This window comes from Heteronotia binoei, chromosome 21 (genome assembly GCF_032191835.1).
Source record: "Heteronotia binoei isolate CCM8104 ecotype False Entrance Well chromosome 21, APGP_CSIRO_Hbin_v1, whole genome shotgun sequence".
NCBI classification, from domain to species: Eukaryota; Metazoa; Chordata; class Lepidosauria; order Squamata; family Gekkonidae; genus Heteronotia; species Heteronotia binoei.
Genome location: NC_083243.1, coordinates 174970478 through 174985662, shown reverse-complemented (window position 1 = coordinate 174985662; position 15185 = coordinate 174970478). Strand labels below are relative to the sequence as shown.

General features: G+C 44.0%; 1 protein-coding gene across 1 annotated transcript; it reads right to left on the bottom strand.

Moving 5' to 3' along the window:
* Positions 1–210: 210 nt before the first annotated feature.
* LOC132589450 (dnaJ homolog subfamily B member 2-like) lies at positions 211–14906 on the bottom strand. Its single transcript, XM_060262178.1, has 7 exons — positions 14659–14906; positions 13418–13527; positions 11813–11866; positions 8318–8431; positions 6397–6499; positions 4209–4279; positions 211–746 (listed from the first exon to the last, which is right to left on the bottom strand). The coding sequence occupies exons 1-7, from the start codon at positions 14721–14723 to the stop codon at positions 454–456; spliced, it is 810 nt and encodes a 269-aa protein (XP_060118161.1). The 5' UTR covers positions 14724–14906; the 3' UTR covers positions 211–453.
* Positions 14907–15185: the final 279 nt, after the last annotated feature.

The window sequence follows — 15185 nt, the reverse complement described above, 5'->3', positions numbered from 1 at the left end:
TGTTCCCAACCTTTATTAAACAGCCTATTGCCCTTTGCAAACCTGCTTCCCAATGGATCCCATAATTTTCAGTTCTCATTATATTGGTAAGCAAGTAGACTTAGAGAACATGGTGGTGTTCTTTTGAGAGACAGAGCCTTCTTCAGCCATCATGGAGTTGATTTGTTCCTTGTGGGAGGCAACCTATTCCCTTTGGCAACGGACTGTTTTTTCCTGTCTAGGGGGCTGCGTTCAGCATTTGATGTTGTATTCTCCTCTCCTCCTTGGTTGCAATGACGCACTTTTTGGTAGCCAGACTTTTCCAAACCACAGGTGCCTAGTTCCATATTGTTGTCTACTGGCTGATGCCTTCTCCTCAAAAGTGTCTTAATTGTATTCATCATAGCAGGCACACCACACATTCCTCCTGACTTGCCACCAATACATGGGATGTAATTCATATGCAGCATGTTGCTAGATCTCATCTATACCGGATTCATCATCCTCAGTCTGGAACCCGTCATCTTCTTGGTGTGACTCGCTGTCTGTGTGAGAATCATTGTCCTCTGTAGGAGACTCGTCTGCTGCTTTGTAGCTCTTATTTTTTTTAGTAGGGAATAGTTTCCTCACGGTACGCACCTCATAGATGGAATCAGAATCATATTCATCATGGAAACTGAACACTGGTGCTGACCTGTACCTGATGGGCTCACCATGAACCCTGTGATGTATTTCTTCCCTAATGGATGCCTTATCAGCAGGCACACCTGCAAGAAAGGAAGAGACCTCTTTTTGTTAGCATTCAGAACTATGCATCATGCTGTCCTTTAAGAACAAAAGGGCAGCCTTCTACCTCATCTGCGTGCCTGATGCAGCAGAAGTAGTTTCATATAGCAACCAAAGTCACTGTAAGTCTGTCTTCATAAATGAGGTACATTTTTCTTGACTTTGCTGTTGTTATTACAGCATGGAAATGCCTTAACAAGTGTTCAAGAAATCTTATTCAAGAACCATCCAGCTGAGCATACCTACTGGGGCAAAATCAAGAGAGCACACACAAGGCTGCAGTCACACTGGAGGCTTGGCACAATCTGGTCAAGCCTCTATTTGTAGCAGTTTAAATAGTTGCAGGAAATTTTGCAGACATCCCCAGGTAGGGTTGCCAATCCCCAGGTGGGCACAGGGGATCCCCCGGTTTGGAGGCCCTCCCCCTGCTTCAGGGTCGTCAGAAAGCAGGGGGAGGGGAGGGAAATGTCTGCTGGGAACTCTGTTATTCCCTATGGATATTTATTCCCATAGAAAATCATAGAGAATTGATCCGCGGGTAACTGGGGCTCTGCGGGGGCTGTTTTTTAGGATAGATGCACCAAATTTTCAGTATAGCATCTAGTGCCTCTCCCCAAAATACCCCCCAAGTTTCAAAAAGATTGGACCAGGGAGTCCAATTCTCTGAGCCCCAAAAGAAGGTGCCCCTATCCTTCATTATTTCCTATGGAAGGAAGGCATTGAAAAGGCGTGCCGTCCCTTTAAATGTGATGGCCAGAACTCCCTTTGGAGTTCAATTATGCTTGTCACAGCCTTGATCTTGGCTCCACCCCTAATGTCTCCTGGCTCCACCCCCAAAGTCTCCTGGTTGCACCCCCAAAGTCCCCAGATATTTCTTGAATTAGACTTGGCAACCCTATCCCCAGGCCTCAGCTTGGGCAGGGGTGCCCCAGAGCGCTGCTCCGGGAGTTCTAGCATTGCCGCCCCCATCCCCCCCATCCTCCTCACCTACCTCCCTCTGCTTTGGAAGCAGAGTTTTTTTCCCACCATTAAGAGTGGTGAGGGAGGGAGGAAGGGCAGGCAGCCAGCAGGCAGGAGCTTAGCCTCGCCCCCAGCAGCCCTCAGTCTGGCAAGGACAAACTGGGTTTGACCACATGCTGCCTTCTCACCACTGCTGCTGCCAGACAGATGGGTGACTTGGAATGGGAGTTGGGGTGGCAGGGGGCTCGCTGACCTTTTGGGGAGGCGGCTGAGGAGAGCCCGGGTCCTGCAAGGCCTGCTTGAGCCAACTGGATCTCCGGTCAGCCTGGGCAGGTCTTGTATGCAGCCCAAGCTCTCTGAGCCAGTGATGGGCCTTTCCTGGGGGGTGGGCAGCTCAGGAGAGCCTGGGGCCTGTGAGGCCTGCTGTGCTGACCTGGGGGAAGTCTCTCCTGGTCAGCCTGCGCAGGCCTCACATGCAGCCTGGGTTCTCCAAGACAATGGCAGACCTTTCGGTGGTGGTGGTGGTGGGTGGCTCAAGAAAGTCTGAGGCATGCGAGGCCTCTCATTCTTTTCTGTCTATCTTTCTGTCTTTTTCTTTCTTTCATTCTGTCTTCCTTCCTTCCTTTTTCTTTCTGTCACTCCTCTCTCGCCATCGTTTTCTATCTCTTCCTTCCTTTCATTCTCATTCTTTCTGTTTTTTTCTTTCATTCTGACTGCCTGTCTTCCTTCCTTTCATTTTTCTCTTTCGCTCCTCTCTCCCAATCTTTGTCCTACCTCTCCCTTCCTTCCTTCCTCTCATTCTTTCTCTGTCTGTCTTACTGTTTTTTCTTTCATTCTGTCTGCCTACCTTCCTTTAATTTCCCCCTCTTTCACTCCTCTCTCCCCATCTTTTCCCTACCTCTCCCTTCCTTCCTTTCTCTCATTCTCTCTCTCTGTCTTTTTCATTCATTCTGTCTGCCTACCTTCCTTTAATTTCCCCCTCTTTCACTCCTCTCTCCCCATCTTTTCCCTACCTCTCCCTTCCTTTCTTTCTCTCATTCTCTCTCTCTGTCTTTTTCATTCATTCTGTCTGCCTACCTTCCTTTAATTTCCCTCTCTTTCACTCCTCTCTCCCCATCTTTTCCCTACCTCTCCCTTCCTTTCTTTCTCTCATTCTCTCTCTGTGTCTTTTTCATTCATTCTGTCTGCCTACCTTCCTTTAATTTCCCTCTCTTTCACTCCTCTCTCCCCATCTTTTCCCTACCTCTTCCTTCCTTTCTTTCTCTCATTCTCTCTCTCTGTCTTTTTCATTCATTCTATCTGTCTACTTTCCTTCCTTTCATTTTTCCTTCTTTCTTTCACTCCTTCTGACACACTTCTGGTGATGTCAGGGGGTGTGGCATATGCAAATGAGTTATAATTAACTCCAGCACCTCTTTTTCTACAAAATGACCCCTGGATATCCCATCCTGAACTGGCTTCACTGTGTGCTTACCCCATGGTTGATTGTTAAGATTGTTGCGGCATCCTTTTTTCTTTTTGTCTTTCACCCATGAGCATAAGCATGTAGCTGAAGCTTTTTGACAGCTCCTCAATCCCTCTGCCAAGTACTTCAGCCCCTCTCAGCCTCCTTCCCTTCACCTCTCTTCCTTGGAATACATGGGGGAGAGTGCAGATTTACATGATAGTAGTCCTATTGACTTCAGTACATTTATCCTTGTGTCAATATGGGATGCTCTCAAACAGAAACTCAGATGCAGAAACAGGGGAGAGGGTTTTTTGGGGGAGGGCTTTGTCACTCAAAAACAAGTCCCCTGGGGACTTCTAATTCAGAATGGCTACTTGGCCATGGTGACTGACAATGCCAGGAACAATTGTGCACTTATGCACACATCGCTACCTGATCCAAAAGGGAAAAAAGGAAGCAGAAATGGAAGGGAAGGTTCAGACTTCCCAAACAGCTTGATTTCACAAGAGGAGAGTTCAGACATCTGGAAATGCAAGATGAATGCAAAGACAGCTGTAAGTGCTAGACTTTCTCCAGTGGCTGCTTACTCCACATCCAACTCATCATACAACAGGGTGAGTACAACTGGAATGGGTCGCAGAAATGACTGGGTGAACAAGCCCATTTAATCCATAAGGGAACAGCATATACCGTATATCAGGCCAAACTACCTGTCTGACTACAGCCCTAGTGTCTCAGCTTGCATTATTTGGGCTTCTGTCATTTGAGTTCCTGGCTCTTCACATCAAGGAATGAATACTATTAAGACTTTGTGGTCAAGGCAATGGGGATTTTGCTTCATGACAAATTTGGAAAACAAGTCTATGCATTTTTTCTGTCAAATACTCAAAGGTATGCAAGCCGTGGGCAGCTCTGTTAACCTGCTTCACCTCCAGTTTCTAGGTATTTCTGAAGTCAGAATTGGCAATCCTGTGTGACCTTTCCTAACTCCAGATGCATCAAAGCAGTTCGGTTCTTCAGGGTTTTTGCTCCTTACCATTAACAGTAACAGATTTAAGTTCCCCATTCTCTTCAACTTCCACTCGTTCCTGTCCATCCTCAACAATTCTGGGAAAGAGGTAACAATGAAATAACAATGTGTTGCTAACTTACTTTTGGGATAATGACACCCACAGCCACATCCACCCACACCCTCCCTCCCTCTCTCTCTCTCTCTCACACACACACAGAGGGCAGCAGGATGAATTGAATGGTGGTGAAAGAAGCTGCCCTTTTACATCTTAAACAAAGGTTGTGATGAAAAACATAACTGCACTTGCCATGCTCTTTATCTGGAGAAAGTAAAAGCACCAGCAGCCACAGCAAACGAAATGCCTGCTAAGGGTTCCCACACAATCTTTTGTTTCTTTACAAGAGCTTTGTGAAAAAGGCTCCGATAATATTATAGCATTGGAGAAAGTCCAGAGAAGGGCAACTAGAATGATTAAAGGGCTGGAACACTTTCCCTATGAAGAAAGGTTGAAACGCTTGGGACTCTTTAGCTTGGAGAAACGTCGACTGCGGGGTGACATGATAGAGGTTTACAAGATAATGCATGGGATGGAGAAAGTAGAGAAAGAAGTACTTTTCTCCCTTTCTCACAATACAAGAACTCGTGGGCATTCGATGAAATTGCTGAGCAGCCAGGTTAAAACGGATAAAAGGAAGTACTTCTTCACCCAAAGGGTGATTAACATGTGGAATTCACTGCCACAGGAGGTGGTGGCGGCCACAAGCATAGCCACCTTCAAGAGGGGTTTAGATAAAAATATGGAGCAGAGGTCCATCAGTGGCTATTAGCCACAGTGTGTGTGTATGTATAAAATTTTTTGCCACTGTGTGACACAGAGTGTTGGACTGGATGGGCCATTGGCCTGATCCAACATGGCTTCTCTTATGTTCTTAATAGTGACTTGCAGAAGGCCTTCAAATGTGGCTATATGACTGAGCATACTCCACATCAAAACCCAACGCTACCTGCTGAATCATATGTGCACAGCTCACAGGTTATAGCAAACGCATTTAATACAATCTGTGTATAGCACACACGATATTTTTAATATGTGTTGCATAATTCTCAGGTTACATTCAGCAGAATGTGCAACATAAACCTCACATCCTTTTTTTGTGTAACAGATGTAAATGCAGGAAGTGACATGAACAGAGCTCTGTACTTTTCCATCTTGCATATAAGTTTCCTGCCTGCACCAACAGGTGTCCTGCTGCAACTGGGGCAGTTAACTTGCCCATATATATCCCAAAACATCTGGGTGCAGCTGCAGAATAAAAACCCATATACAATTCATTATTACTATGGTAGTCATAGAGGGGGGAAATCAGCTAAACTTGTGATGTAATTTGTGATATCTGATAATGTGCAGTTTAATAAAACTTATGAAATCTATTCTTTCAAGAAGGTAGATAAGGGGGGGGGGGAACAGACATTAATATTGCATCCTCCCAATTGCCCCATATGCAAACTGCTTAAAAGCAAGTTCCAGGATGGAGCATGTCTATCAGTACATGAACACACTTTCATTTGTGGAAGATTTTTGGCAGGGGAGATACTGCACAGGAGAGATACTGAGAGACAATTTGGTGTAGCGGCTAAGTGCGCAGACTCTAATCTGGGAGGACCAAGTTTGATTCCTCACTCCTCCACATTCACCTGTTGAGTGTCCTTGGGTCAGTCACAGTTCTTGAAAGAGCTGCTCTCCCAAGAGCAGTTCTGGAAAGAGTTCTGTCAGCCCCACCTTCCTCACAGGGTGTCTGTTGTGGGGAGAGGAAGGGAAAGGAGATTGTCATCCAATCTCTTCTTCACAAATGAAGTGGAGGTGATCTAGTCGGATAAATGCCTGGAGGGGTGCTTTCAAATAGACTTTTGACTTGTCCTTACTACAGTGGCTCATCCCTTCTCCCCGCAGCCCATATTTTCATTTTTACTCTTCCATAAGCATAGGGTTGACCAACTCTTTTAGTACTCTTACTCTTGTGTGATTCCTCTCCCCACCAGACAAACATAACAGCTTGACACAGAGAAATGACAGGGGAAATGAAGAGGGAAAGTTTCACTTGCCAACTTTCTGAACATTTTACGAACAGTGCTGGAAAGATGAAAACTCCTTGCTTCATTAATATTTGGTCATTGCTACAGCTGGTGCTGCCCCACCCTCACCTCACCTCACCTTTTGGTGGTGATTTGTTTCCCATTAATGAAGTTAGTTGATGATGAGTAGAAACGAAACCCTTTTCCTCCACTGGCACAAGCACTGAAAGGCATCGGCTCCCCTGGAAAAAACCAAAATGATTAAGTCAGGCCTTACAGACTTGAAGTGAGAGAACCAAATGTATGCAGATCTCTTTAGGGTCTCTGTTCTTAGAAAATCTGGCTTGAGACAGACCACAGAATGGTTTGAGAGTCTTGCTTCTCAATGTGTATACATTTGTTCCTCTGCAATCTCTGGTCAAAGAGGCAAAAGTGTGACAGGTATACTTATGATCTCTCTTTTATACTACCTTCGTAAGTTTGGAAGTGTTGTTATCAGTATCCAACCTGAGTGATGAGAACAAAAGAACTAGGACATACAGAAGGGATAAAATGAGTATGGACAACTGGGCTGGCACATAGGAATAGGTCAGGTAGGCGGCCGCCACTGGGCACCCCCTCCCCTCACATGCCTCTGAGCCCTGGCCCAAGAGAAGGCAGGCTCCATGCAGCGCATGCACCGCCTGACCATTTTTATGTTCCCAGGGTCCGTGCTTCGAAAGCACAGACCCAGGGAATGTGAAAGCAGCCGGGTGGCACCTGCATAGTGCGTTTCTTGCAGCACACTGTGCAGGTATCACCAAGCCACTTTTGCATTGCCTGGCTCTGTGCTTCCAAAGCACAGAACTAGAGAATGTGAAGGCAGCCCCCCCCCTCAATCCCACCCAGCATTCTCAGGTTCCGGGAAGGGGGACCAGGGTCGGCAGGGCACTGTGGCAGCAGGTGTGCTCAGAGCCTGGCTCTGAGTGTGCCCACTGCTGCACTGACCCCGCTCAGCCATCCCAGGACCTGAGAAGACTGGGTGGGGTTGGCGCAGCAGCAGGTGTGCTCAGACCCAGCCTCTGAGCACACCCGCTGCCGTGCCACTCCCCCAAACTGGAAGTCGGGGGGCAGGGCCTTGCCTGGGGTAGCAAAATCCCCAGCACTAGTCCTGATTGGCAATGCCAGTTCGTTATAATGATGTACACAATAACACTATTCTCTGTTCTGAAACAGTTTTAGGATTAAAAAAGAAAATCTACTGGGTCAGAGAACTGGAACTGCTATGTCCTCTGCAAAGAAGACACAGTAAAAGTCAGGTGTGCATACGTAAACGCTTCTTTCCCCCATCCCCAGCAACCTTGGAGTCTCACTGTTGAAGCACTACCAGCAACTACCATTCACAAGCTCCGCACAGAAAATATACAGGTTCCTTATCCGATGGCTGGCAAAATCAAAGTGACAGCACATGTAAACTGGTGTAAAACCAATATAACTCTTACAGCTTCCACTAAAGATTTCTGGGAATTGTATTTTTTATAAGACAATTCTATCTTAGCAATTACCAACCCTTCACAGAACTACAGATGCCAGGATTCCCTGGGATGAAAGATTAAATATTAAATCAGTTTCAGCCTTTGGCAAGGATATGCCTAGAATGACAGAGCCATGACTTCAGGATTGTCGCAGGAGGGGGTCCAAAAGAGTGATTACAACACATTGCAGCGTCTGGTCTATGCTAAGCAGCTGTTGGAGTTAATAGCTAGTCATGTTGTACAGACTTAGCACAGGCATTTACAGGACTGTATCTAGGTTAAGATAATAGAAACAATTGTCCAAAGATAAGTGGCTGTGGTAGTGGTAGAGCACCTACTTTGTGTGCAGAAGGCACCAGGTTCAGTCATCTCTAGTCGGCTGTAGGTAGCACATGCTAGGAATAATCTTTCTCTGTTCTAGAGGTAGCTCTAATCTCCTGCTGTCTGTTTGTGACACATTATGGGCTGAATTGCATTAACTGATAGACGGCAAGAATATTACACGATTTAGGGTTCTTTCCAATGATAAGTGGAATTAAACCTTACCAAAAAAGGGGTCGTGTCCCCCAAAGAAGTCCCTGAAGACATCATGGGCACTGCGGAAATGAAACATATATGCAGGGACACCCCCCGTGTTGGTCCTAGAACCTTCAGGTCTGGCTGGAAAAAAAGGAAAGAAAATAAACTGTAAAAGAAGTGATGGGTGAGACGACAAGGCCTGAAGACTATAGCTAGGTGCCTTTTAACCTGAATAAAAATGGTCAGCAAGATGAAGTATACTTTGAAAGTGAACTAATAGGGTTGCCATTCAACAGTTGTGAGTGGGAGATTCCCTGTTTTGGAGGGGCATCTGCCTGCTGCCAGTCACCTGGCCAGCAGGAAGAAATCCCACTCCCAAACAGTGGTGTTGCTGGAAATAAATGGCACATGCTGATGTCACTTCCACATGTCAGCATATCAGGGACTTTGCATGGTGACACTCTTGGTTTTGATCAAAATTCTATTATTTGAGGCTGATTTTTCCATAGAGTGGTACCTACGCAATGTCCCTGACATGCTGACATCACTTCTGTATAATGTCCGCATGTTGCTGCCCTCCACCCCACTCCCGGAAGGTTCCTACCCACCCCCTGCCAGCACAGCATTTGGACCTGACAACCATACCCATTCCCCTGGGTGAAGAGAAAGTCTGCAGTATCTCCCTCTACCCTGACGAAAAAAGCAGACTGGACTTCTGGGATCCATCATCTTGGCTTCATAGTTGCTTGCAGATCGTCTCTCTGCAGCAACTCTGAGTCTGGCCGTTGGAGGGGTGTCACAGAAGTGACGCCCCCATAGAAAAAGCCCGGAGAGGCTTTTTCTTTGGCATGAGACTTTTACGGGGGGGGGGGGTCCAGCGGCAGCTGCCCCCTGTGCTCTCTGTACGTCCTGAAGCTCCACAGCCATGAAAGCTGGTAATCAGCAGAAAAAGAAGAATGCCCGATCGCTTTTTGCTTTCACTTTCCCCAGTACGCCTTTGAAGTAGCATTTTTCTACTCCTAAAGCGATGACTCTACTTAACAAGTAAGTGTTTTTCTAATTCTACTCCCTCTGCATAACACTCTGCACTCACTCTGCATAACAACTAAAGAGCAGCTCAAAAGATTTAGAAGAGGCCTCGAAACGCTACGAGCAGTCTTAATTATTTAAACTGGATTGAATATAATCACTAAAATTGACCTGGGCTATAATTGGACATATTTACATCAAAGAGATGACTAAGAAGTTGCAATATGATCTGAACACAAAGGAGATATATTGTAGAGAGTTCTGTCTCTATCGCCTGACTGTATTTGAAAGAATGGTTTCTAAAACTTCAGTTGGAGCTTTTGTGGAATAGGAATTAATAGGAGCTTGAAGCGAATTTACAATCTGATTTAAGAGTCTGAGTTTTGATATCCAAAATGGCACTGCTTAATGAAATGTCACATGGAAAAGATATCTGTTCAAATCTCATTTCTCTGAAGCAAGATCTTATCTCATTTATGCAGCTCCTTAAAGACCAAATGAATTTTTATGCTGACAGCTAATGAAACTGTAAATCTACAGACTGTATTGACGGCTGTGAAATTGGAAGGGGAAAATTATACTCTTCGAAATAAACAAAGGAAAAGTAAGATGGTCTCTTATGACGCATTTTCAAAACTAGACCAGAAATCAAGATGCAGTGAAATTAGGCTGAAAGGGGAAAATGGCGATGAATTCTTCCCCCTGTGGTTGAGAAGAGAAAAGCTGCACTTCAATCAACAAATCGGGATTTGGAAAGCCTTTCGGAAAAAGAATTTTGAATTTTTTTTTTCTGTGTTGGTGAATGGCTAGACAAGGAACTCTGACTAAGAAGTGAAATGTGATTTCAAAAGACAAACCATTATTAAATGGGTTGCCTTGGATGCAATATGGGTGCAGAAATCAAAAGAACTTAAAAGTTTTTAATCTTTGGGAAGAAGGACTCTGGAATCTGGGTTCTTTTTTTTTCGCTTGTGAATAAACAAACATGTAACCATTAATAATGAACAGAGTTAGATTCTAAAAGAATAAGGGAGATTTTGAAGAAGTAATGTTAATGAGTGTAGATAACGTATTTCTCTATATAGTGGATGTATTTACAGTATGCCTCTTTAGTGAGATTATTTATAACTATATAAGAGTAAGATTAAAGGTTGAAAAGGCAGATAGCATAATTGCTGTGGAATTTGGTAAATTTAGTAATTTGGCAGACTTGTTTTCAATATGTTATTAGGAGAAATGGGTTAAACTGAGACAGACAAATTATTCAGTTGTATTTTATGTAATTTGCTAAGGACAAAGAAATGATTTTTATGTGCTTCTTTTAATAAGGATTTTGCTAAATCAACAATCTAATCTGTGTTTATAATAGGCTTAAATTAAATTAGATAAAATTGGCGTTGAGACCGTTTTGAAAGGAAAAAAAGGTTTTTTTAAATTGGTTATACTTAATTTGTGTTTAAGAAGAAGTGTTTAGATTTACATTGCTTCACTAGTTTATTAAAAGAAATCATTCCTTTTTTATATTCTGGTAAAGGAAGAAAGGAAGGTAATATTTAAGGAGATTTTTATACTTGTAGGTAGAATGATTTGAGCATTTTATTGGGAGGTGGAATTATAACTGATCCATTTGTACTGGTTTCTGTTTCTGTTTTCCCCATTCTGTCAAGGGCCTTTTTCCCCCTTTCCCCCTCTTTTTAATGTATTTTCTGCAATGCTTCTTTCTTTTGTAGTTTAAATCAATAAAACTTTTAAAAAGGGGGGGGAAAAGAAAAAGCAGATTGGAGAGGGCAATTCTGAGTAGGATTGCCAATCCCCAGGTGGGGGCAGGGGATCCCCGGTTTGGAGGCCCTCCCCCCGCTTCAGAGTCGTCAGAAAGCGGGGGGGGGGGGGGAGAGAGATATGTCTGCTGGGAACTCTGTTATTCCCTATAGAGATTTATTCCCATAGCAAATCATGGAGAATTGATCCGCGGGTATCTGGGGCTCTGAGGGGGCTGTTTTTTAGGATAGATGCACCAAATTTTCAGTACAGCATCTAGTGCCTCTCCCCAAAATATCCCCCAAGTTTCAAAACGATTGGACCAGGGGGTCCAATTCTATGAGCCCCAAAAGAAGGTGCCCCTATCCATTATTTCTCATGGAAGGAAGGCATTGAAAAGGTGTGCCGTCCCTTTAAATGGGATGGCCAGAACTCCCTTTGGAGTTCAATCATGCTTGTCACAGCCTTGATCTTGGCTCCACCCCAATGTCTCCTGGCTCCTCCCCCAAAGTCCCCAGATATGTCTTAAATTGGACTTGGCAACCCTAATTCTGAGTGAGAAAATAACAATTTCAGCTCAGGAGAGTTCTGCACAGGAACAGCCCACACTATGTTGCTTTATGCTAAAAAAAAGCCACAGTGGAAAGAACCACAGCACTGCACAGCACATCTTCATTTGAGCCTTATTGTCTTCTACAGCTGTGACAGAGAACGTAGTCTCTGGCTATCACTTACCTCTTCCTATAAGCCCATCCTTTCCATAGTGATCATAGATATCACGTTTGTTCTCTGGAAGGGAGAAATGGTAAGAACAGTCAGCCCATGATCAACTGTCAGAAGAAGGCGTTTTCTCAGCAGTCTGGCTTCACATGCTGAGTCCTAAACTATAAAAAATGTCATCAGAAGTGGAAACCAGTGACTACTTGGGTCACTTCATAGCAATAATGCCAGACAGGTTGGGAACCAAAAATTGATAGGAGCCACAAAATTGACCAAGCATGGCAGAATAAATGACACTAGGATAATGCCACGAAGGAACCACAGTTCTGTCACAGAGAGAGACAAAGATAGCTGTCTCTCTTCTGGCCCACAAGATTTTTGCATCTTTAGAAACCAGCATTCAGGTCATGACATGAGTGAATGGAAGCATCTCCTGATATATTTGCCTGGTATCAGTTTTCCACAAACTGACGTTGAAATAAACAAGAGATATCAGAAGAGACAGGTAAAAAGTGAGATGAGTTGCCATCAATCATCCACATGTAAAAAAAAAAAATCCTCAGCAGTATGCCATGTTTGAGGGATCAAGTGAGAAGCCATTATGTCACTTACTTACATAACATTTCAGAAAGATCCACTTCAAAACATGTACTTTTGTTCCCGGGATTAAGAAAACAAACAGACATGTACAGCCCTGTATGTGAAGATCTGTTCTGCACATGTTGTGTATGCGGACCTGAATGAAGACTTTTGTGTGTGTTCCTGCCTGGCTCATTGGAGCCATAAGGACTGAGCTTGGGGACTCAGGAACAATAGGCAGCAGGATCCAAATACCTGTTGCCATGATCCAATCACAGGTCCCTTGCTGGTTTGAACGATCCAATGGTGTGCTAGCGCGGGAACCTTAAAGTGTATATAAATTGGCCCAGTTACTCAGTCTTAGAGTGCAGCCCTATACTTTGCTGTACTGAAATAAAGAGCTATGATCACTACCACCTCGCCTCTTCCTTGCGTTGAACCCATTATATTATAGCATAGATCTGTTTTGTTGTGATTACATATGCCTGAAACCCCCTGCCATGCTTTAAGAGGTCCTCAAGAGCAGCAAAGAACAAGGACTGCAACGAGCAAAGGTTCTGTCTGCTCCATCCTTTCTTTTTTGCCATAAGTGTCGGGACAAATTGCTGATACAGTCTGTGCTTCCTATTGAGAGATGTCTTCAGTATTGTCATTTTCTTCCAGAATTTCTATGCAGGAAAATTAGCACTTCTTCAAAGGGGCTCTAATGGTAACACAAGCAGCACAAGGGACTAAATCCCCCATCTTCCAAATTCCACATTGCTGCACCTACTCACAAATAAGTGCAGCAGTGTTCCATTGTGCTTTGTCCTGTGTTTTTAAAAAACTATTCTGAATATGGAGATTGTTTCTAAAAGCACAAATGATGCATTATGCCATCAAAAATATCCTTTAAAAATTCCAATCTTTGTTTCCTCAAAGAGCCACAGAAAATGAGTAATGTTTGCAGCGCCTGAAAAAAATAATAGTAGCGAGAATGATAGAAAAATGCAACTAGCCACTGATAGGGGGGAGAGAGAGAGAGAGAACTTTAAGACTTACTATCTGAAAGCACTTCATATGCTTCTGCAATCTCCTTGAATCTCTGTTCTGCATATTGCTTGTTGTCTGGGTTTTTATCTGGGTGCCACTTCAGCGCTTTCTTTCTGTACCTTTACAGGACCATGAAACAAATTCAACGATTAATTAGCATTCCTATCATAAAGCTGCTAGAAGAGGGACCTGCTGGCTTTTTTCTGACCAGGGAAGTTTAAAAGAGAGAAGACTATGAAAAATAACCAATACTCTAAATATTGCATAATAATAAAAGTAGAGTTTGTAGAATCTTTCGGGATCAAGTGCCGTGTTCTACTGGACAAAGTTTTCCTTCCAGACGTTTCGTTCTCAGCTGCGGAGAACATCCTCAGTGGCGTTGCAGCTGGAGCAGGTGCTCAGACCTTCTTGGCTGCTGTGCATTGGCTGCGCACAGCAGCCAAGAAGGTCTGAGCGCCTGCTCCGGCTGCAACGCCACTGAGGATGTTCTCCGCAGCTGAGAACGAAGCCAAGAAGGTCTGAGCGCCTGCTCCAGCTGCAACGCCACTGAGGATGTTCTCCGCAGCTGAGAACAAAACGTCTGGAAGAAAAACTTTGTCCAGTAGAACACGGCACTTGATCCCGAAAGATTCTACAAACCCTAATGATGTTACCAGCCGTGAAAACCTGAAATCTTTAATAAAAGTAGAATTATATAATGACACATATAATCCAAATGATTTTAAAGACTGAGATCAAATGAGATACATAACATTACAAAAACGGTGCAAAGTTTCACAGAGAAGCTAGACTTCAGTTGTAGTCAAAGTATAAAGCTTGGAGAGTGGGTTGGAACCAGTAGAAAGGATTTCCTTCAGTAGAATGGGACTTTCTAGCCTCTCCCATCTTGCAGCAGCACAAAGTGCTCCCAAATATGCTATTCTTGGGCAAACAGGGAACCACCAGAAACAGCGTGAGGGGTGAATCTGCAGTGGAACTATACTTGACCTTAGCTAAAAGGCCAAGAAGCAACAAAGGAGGTATTATCAAACTGCACTACTGCAGATTGAAGTAAAGCAGGAATCAAGTTGCACCTTTAAGACCGACCAATTTTTGTTCAGAACGTAAGCTTCCATGCGCTCTCTTAAGCACACTTCATCAGACGAGGGGATCAGGTACTGAGTAGTTTAACTGAGGCCCGGCATGAGCCTTTCCAATGGAACAGATTGTGGTGAGTGGTGAGGCTAGAAATGACTAAGGGGGTAACTTACGCTTTTTTAATAGCATCTAAAGAAGCATTGTGGGGGAGGCCCAGTGCTTCATAGTACTCCATCATGATGAACTGATGTATTCTTCAGAAGCCAGTGAGAATGTAAGCACACAGTAAAGCGACCAGATGTTGTTGCAGGTTGTTTGCAGGTATCCAGTTAAAGTCTTCAGCTGAGGGCAGAGTTGCTCATGGCCATCCACCAGAATGGGCAATGCCATGCAGAGTAGCAAAAGGCAGTGGTATGGACAGTCAATCCTGTGGCACATGGAAAACAACAGGTATTAGCCAAATATATATTAACATCTCCACATTCAAAGGAAAATACAGCTATGGAGAAAATGGACCTAAACTGTTCCTGTAAATTAATTTTGATCTTTTTATTGACCAAAGTGTTCTGTTTATGGAGGGGGCAACTATAAAGGTTAAGTGTTTTGCACTGTCAAGCTCTCATTTATTCTTTGTATGTATACTGTAACTTCAGGTTTGTCAGAGACACTCCAGAAGACACTTCCCAACAGGGGAATCTCA